The sequence below is a fragment of the Phoca vitulina genome, unplaced genomic scaffold (assembly GCF_004348235.1).
Source record: "Phoca vitulina isolate PV1807 unplaced genomic scaffold, GSC_HSeal_1.0 scaffold31, whole genome shotgun sequence".
Lineage (NCBI taxonomy): Eukaryota > Metazoa > Chordata > Mammalia > Carnivora > Phocidae > Phoca > Phoca vitulina.
Genome location: NW_022589734.1, coordinates 2,110,043 through 2,116,410, shown reverse-complemented (window position 1 = coordinate 2,116,410; position 6,368 = coordinate 2,110,043). Strand labels below are relative to the sequence as shown.

The window sequence follows — 6,368 nt, the reverse complement described above, 5'->3', positions numbered from 1 at the left end:
TGTCTTAAATTAGATGAGATCTAGGGAAGAACTGCAGGAACAACAACGGGGCCTACATTTCTAGATTCTGAGTTTCTTGTCCTTTGCATCAGTCTTTAGAATATTGCAATCCATAAACTGTTAGAGCCCCACTGCCTTTGAATTTACTGAACAGGTGTTCACACTGTTTTCTGGTACTTCCTCTGATCAAAACCTTCCCTTTTTACCATGAGAAATTGTCTTTGCCCATCTGAGGTGGTGTTTTCTCTTCAGATCTCAAGAGAAATAGGCCTGGCAGCTCCACCTCTAGAAATGCTATCCTCATATGGAAGTAGAGAGTGAAAAAAGAATACTACTGATTGGTTCATAAACAAATTAACTTTTGCATTCCTAAAAAGGTAGATTGTTTCATTTTGACAAAAACCACTGACTTTCAAGTTGCTTTTAAAACTGCGCTGAAGAAATCTTCAGTGTATCAGGATAGTCTTATGCCAAGATTGTTTCCAGCTTTTTGAGCTCCAAGTCAGAACCAATTTACTTAGAAATGTCTGCTCGACTATAAGCTTGCTAATAGCTCAATTTGTCCGCTAAAGGATTCTTGTAGGAGAGGGGCACACACCTTATCATTTGTTCTGGTAACTCTTGTGTGAGTTTTCATAGAGGTCACTGGCTCGAAGTTTAAAGAAATCATGTTGACAGAAGTCCCATCCTGGAGATTTGTAGGGCGATTGATTAGGTAAGGAAACCTGCACTCTGCCTCTACCTTTATTGAGTGACTCAAGAAATTATTTGACCCCCATAGGAAGTTTTTTGAGAGTCAAACCTGAACCCATTTTCTTGGCAGGGGCAGGGTGTGGGAAATGTAAAAAACTCTCCATCTTCGACCCACCACCACAAAGTGCTAAAGTCAGTTGTGAATTTTATTAAAAATAAGCACTATGCCTGGGTTTCATAAAATTTATACATGAATATGTACAGACACAAATAAAATAATATTAAAAATAAAAATCACACTTGCTTTCACGTGGCAGTGGTCCTGGCACCCCACATACATAATGCTAACTTTTCCTTTAAAGAAATTGCTTGGCCCAAGGAGACCACAGTTAGAGATCACCGAACCACTAATAAAGCTGTAGCCCGTTGCCTGCAACATTTTCAACTCAGGCCTCAAAAATATATAAATAATTTAATTACAAAACCCAACTTTTTTTTTTTTTTTTATCTTTTGGCACAGTGAAGCATTGGTCAATAGCAGAGAAATGACTGAAGATTCTCTGACACCTCTCTCACACTCAGTCATGCCTGTAAATGCCACATAATTACATGGAGCGGGGGCCATTAAACCCCAAACAGTAGTCATATCATTTATCATATGGAATGGTTCCCTGATTTTTTTTTTTTTAAGGGACAAATCAATGGAGGGTGCGACAAAGATAGGAATAAGGGTAAGGGGGGTAAGAAGATAGGAAAAGTCTTTGTGAAGTGAGGGAGGGACAGGCTTGGTCAAGAACCTAAAACAATTATGGAGAATTGGTTTGGTCTTCTGTAAAGTCACAAAAGAAGAAGGAAAATATTCTGAATTAAATTAAAACACTTCTGTCAAAAATGCTTTAGCTTTAAGGCACGTTTGATGGAGATTTTTTTTTTTAACGTCTTTTTTTGTCTGGCTAGAAAATGCAAAGCCCTGGCCTGCGTTTCCTGCCTCCCCGACGGCGCCCACCCTTGCCTGGCTCCGCGGCGCTGCTCAGGCCAGGAGCGTCTCCACTGGGTAAGGCAGGTGCGGGCCGGGGCCACAGGACGAGGACGCCTGCAGGGCCGCGGGCAGCCGCAGGGGGCAGTACAGGTGCGCGCCGCCGCCGGCCGCCGGGCCTCGAAATGGCTTGGCTGGGGCCGAGGCGGAGAGGGGCGCGAGCAGGAGGTGAGGTGCGGCGGGTGGCACGGCGGGCTGCACGGCGGGCTGCGCGTCGGCTCCGCGCGCGCCCAGCAGCGCCGGCTCGGTCGCACCGTACGCGCACAGCGGCAGCAGAGCCCCTCCGGAGGCGCCGGGGAGTAGCGCGGGATATGTGGGCAGCGGCGGACAGGGCGAGGCTCCCCATGGCAGCCGCGCCCCGGGGGCCGCTTCCCCGTCGCGGCGGCTGCGGAAGGGTTTGCTGAGGATGCTGTCTATGGCGAAGGAGCTGGAGAACTTGCCCGCAGGGCTGGAGCGCCCCTCCTGGCGGGCGGGCGAGCGCGCGCGGGGAGAACCCGGGGTGGCGGGCGCGGGCGGCGGGGGCGCGGCGGTGGGGTGGGCCGCGGCCTCCTCCGGCCGAAGCCCTGGTGCGGGGGCCGCCGCCCGGTGGCTGAGGCGCTTGCGGCGGCGGCGGAAGACCCCGTCGGCGAAGGTGTACTCGCTGTTCGGGTTGAGCATCCAGTAGTTGTCCTTACCCCAGGGCCGCGAGGGGTCGCGCAGCACCTTGACGAAGCAGTCGTTGAGCGAGAGGTTGTGGCGCACTGAGTTGCGCCAGCCCGTGTAGCTGCCGCGGAAGAAGGGGAACTTGCCCATGAGGTACTCGTTGATCTCGGCCAGCGTCAGGCGCCCGCCTGCTGAGTCACGGATAGCCATGGCTATGAGCGCGATGTATGAATACGGGGGCTTGGGCCGCCGAGTGTATGGCTTGCTGCGCGCGCCCTCGCCGCCCCCCGCGCTCCCCGCCCCGGGCCCCGCCGCGCAGGCCTCCGCGTGCCCCGCCGCCGCCGCCGCCGCCGGGCCCTCCTCCTCAGTGCCCGGCCCGCCGCCTGCGCTCCGCTCGCCACCGCCCGCCAGCTCCCCGGCGCCGCCGCCCGCCGCGGGGCTGTTGGCCGCACAGTCCCCGTCCGAGCCCAAGGAGTCGTCGCCAGCTGCCGACAGCGGAGATGGCGCGTTGCTGCCGCCTGCACCCTCCAGATCACTACCTGGCTTGTCCCCGTGGGCCGCGCGGGGGCCGAACACCTCCAACTTCATGCCCGCGCACCCTGTCCCTGCCCTGCGCCGTACCCTTTCCTTCGCGCGGCCTTGGGAACCTGGTGCCGGGGGCCGGAATGGAGATCTCGAGGCCAGGGGTCCTCGCCTTTCTTTCCCGGGAGCTCTCCCTTCTCTTGCGAGAGACAGTCACTTTTCCGTTGAAGAGTCGTCTTCCGCTGGAATTTTTTTTGGAGGAGTTGTGCTTATTGGGTGAACTAAGAGGGGCGGAGAGGGAGGAGTTGGGTGGGTACTGTCTTCAGTTCGAGGATGAGAGACTTCGGGGTGAATGCGTACAGGGGTGCGGTTCCACCCTCTGATGCCCAAGTGTGCCGGGCTTGGGACTTCTTGCTGGAGGAAGAAGCGTGAGCATCTGCTATCCATTCAAGAGACCAGGAGGTGTTCTTTACTGGAGGTCCCAGGTCCCGGGCAGGAATCTTCGGGGCACGAAGATGGTGCCAGCCGGTGTTCGTGCCACCCTTGGGGGAGGGTATGGAGCCTTCAGCCTTGAGCGCCCGCGGAGCCGAGTCCCCGAGGCCGTGGCGCCAGTAGCCGCCTTTCCGCTCCGGGTCTCCGAAGCTGCATCTCCACGCTGGCGGGCCGCTGTTCCGTCTCCCTTCCACCTTCGCCCCGGCCCAATATAACCCTGCGGCGGCTCCGAGGGGGCGGGGCCTGGGCGCCGACGGCCGAGGGGTGGGGGAACTAGGTGGCCTAGGTGGCCGAGGCTCCCCGGAGGGCGCACACCAGGCAGAGGCCATGCGGCAGCGCGGCCACAAAGTCACTGCGCAGGTTGTTTGTTTTGGGTCGGCCCGGCCCCGCCCTCCGCCTCCTGCCAATGGGAAGCCTGCGCGCGACTGGGGGTGTACGCGTGTCTGTGAGTGTGCCTGTGTACGGGCCCCGCCCGCCCGCTCCTCCCTCAGGTGTGAGCGCCCGACCGCTTGGGAGGGTCCCTGCGTCTTGGAGCTCAAGGAGGCGATTTGGGCAGTGGAGGGGGCGAGCTATCCTAGGGGACACCTGGAAGGGCTGGGTCCAGGGCAGCAGGGACTTTGCTCAGGCCTGCAATTCTCCCAAACTGCACGCGGTGTAGTGAAAACCGTGCTTCTTCCGAAAGCAAACCCCTGTCGTTACTGACGAAGTGCTGAACAGCAGTGACCGCGCAGGACACTTTGCAGGGATCTTTTATGGGAGCCACATGCTGTGCACCTTTCTACGATTTCCTTTTGCGGACTTTTCTTTTCTCTTTTCCTTCTCTCTCCTTCCCTCCCTCTCTCCCTCCCTCCCTCCCTCCCTTCCTCCCTTCCTTCTTCCTTCTTTCCTTCTTTCGTTCTTTTTCAATACTGGACTTGAAATTGTGAAATTTTTTTTTTTTTAATGACCTTGACTCTTGCTCGCTTAAATGGCCTCTGACTTTCACTTTTCTTTTGTTTTCCTTTACCTGGCTGGTGCCTCTTGGGTAAGAACAGCAGTGTTGCCCTCTTTCCCTGGGGCGGCTGTGTGTGGCTCAGGGTGCCGAGCTCTGCCTGCGTGTGTACCCCTGCGGAATCCTTCAGACTCGGGCAAAGCGGGGGACGTGCTATTCCCGGTTCCGACTATCAACAGGAACGAAAGGGAGGGTGTGTTCCCGGGGGCGGGGGCCGAGAGCACGATGTGTTTACGACCATTTCTTCCCAATTTTTCCCCTTGAGGGCTTTTGCTGTGTTTTCGGACCGTCGGGAAAGGGGGGGACCTTTCTCTGCCGCAGGACGGTTGGGCCTACGCGGTGTTAATACACCAGGGACGGGGCTCCATGGACCACCGCCCCCCCCCCCCCCCGCCCCAGAAGGGTGCAGTTGTAACCCGCTGCCCTTCCACGTTGAGGTTTCCTCCTTTTTCCTGCCTTTGTTGGAAATAGCGACGGAGCTGCGAGTACGTGGAAGCTCACCTTTGATGTTTATTTTATTACTTTCCACCATTTGTGTAGAAATCGTACACAATCCTGTCTTATCTTTATTCAGGCAGTTTTGAAGGCATTTAGAATGGGTCGGGCAAAATGACAGACCCATCGGCGGTTCTGTTATTTTTGTGTTTGGAGAATGATCATTTGGAGATTAGACTGACGTTTATTGCGTGTTTGAGTTGGGAGTGGGGTGGGGAATGGATTCTTTCCCAGAGATGAGCCTCCCTCTAGGGGATTTGCTCACTCTAGCCCTGGGAGTTTATAGTCCCTTGGACCTGGAGCTGGGGAGTGGGCTGGGCCAAGAGAGCAGCCAGGTAAAGAGGCAGCGATTTGGCTAGTGATAAAAGACACGAACAATGAATGTCATCCTCGTTTGAACTCTGGAGATGGGCAGGGCAAGAGGAGAAGACCTATTTTTTGAGTGAGATAAGCCCAGGCGAGTTGAGGTGGGGGCCCAGTTTGGCTGCAGAGTCTAAGGGAGGCCACTAAGACACTCCAGCGTCAAGGTGCCCAGCCATCACCCAGTTCCATCTTAGAGACTGCACAGGTGTGCTGTCCTGCAGGATTGAAGTCACACAGCTACTACCAAACCCGTGACCCTGATGCAGCCCAGACACCTCCAGATTTGCAGCAACACTCACCTCAACCAGCTGTCCTCCTCCCCAGATCCCCATGGCTTTCTCCACCCTGGTTCTGCAGCATCCTCCTCTCCCCCCCACCCCATTCCCCAGCCCAGGTGCTGGAGGGGGGCGCGGTTCTCATGTTAGTCTGGGAAGTTCCAATGAACTGTTGACAGGGATATTGTTCAGAGAGCAGAGAAGAAAATTGGGCAACATACTGGGCCCTGCTGCCACTTAACACATGACCAGGTGAGGGGCTGCGGTTTGGATCTTCTTTGCCTGTAAAAAGAGGCTGATCCGAATGGACTGCTAAATTTTCTCTCAGCTCTTGCACATGTAGTTTTTTGGCACTCGTTTTTTCTTGGGGTGCATTTCTGCCTCTAGGGAGTTCGCAGGGCAAGGGGGTGTGAACATCCAGCCGCCGGGACTATAATGGCTGTGGCACTCTTTGCCTTAGCCTGCTAGCTCCAGAATGTGCATCTCTCTCCAGCCGGGTGAGAAGAGGGAGGGGGTTGTGGATCTCCTGGGCAGGCAACCTGGGGATGGGGCTTTGACAAATGAGTGTTGGCTGCCTCCAAGGAAGGCAGACCACCCCCATCACTGCCCGTTTTTTTTCTCTTTTTTACCCAGCGCCTTCCCTCTCCCCCATCCTCAGCAGGAGCAGACCTTCTCCTTACCCCATCTCAGGTGGGAAAAGGACCTGCCAGTAACTTCTTTGGGATAGGCCTTTCCCTTGCCTCAGTGCTGGGACACTGGTGGGCTGCTATCTGCAGGTTTGGAGCCTAAAAAGGTTTGAAGGGAAGGGTGGAGGTGGGAGACTTCTCAGCAGGAATATCTTTTCTATTTTCAGAGTGAC

The 6,368-nt window shown here is 55.6% G+C and overlaps 1 protein-coding gene across 1 annotated transcript; it reads right to left on the bottom strand.

Annotated features, from left to right (window-relative positions):
- Positions 1–402: 402 nt before the first annotated feature.
- FOXQ1 (forkhead box Q1) lies at positions 403–4,118 on the bottom strand. Its single transcript, XM_032424850.1, has one exon. It carries the CDS (start codon positions 2,957–2,959, stop codon positions 1,724–1,726), a length of 1,236 nt encoding a protein of 411 aa, XP_032280741.1. The 5' UTR covers positions 2,960–4,118; the 3' UTR covers positions 403–1,723.
- Between the last annotated feature and the right edge of the window lie 2,250 nt (positions 4,119–6,368).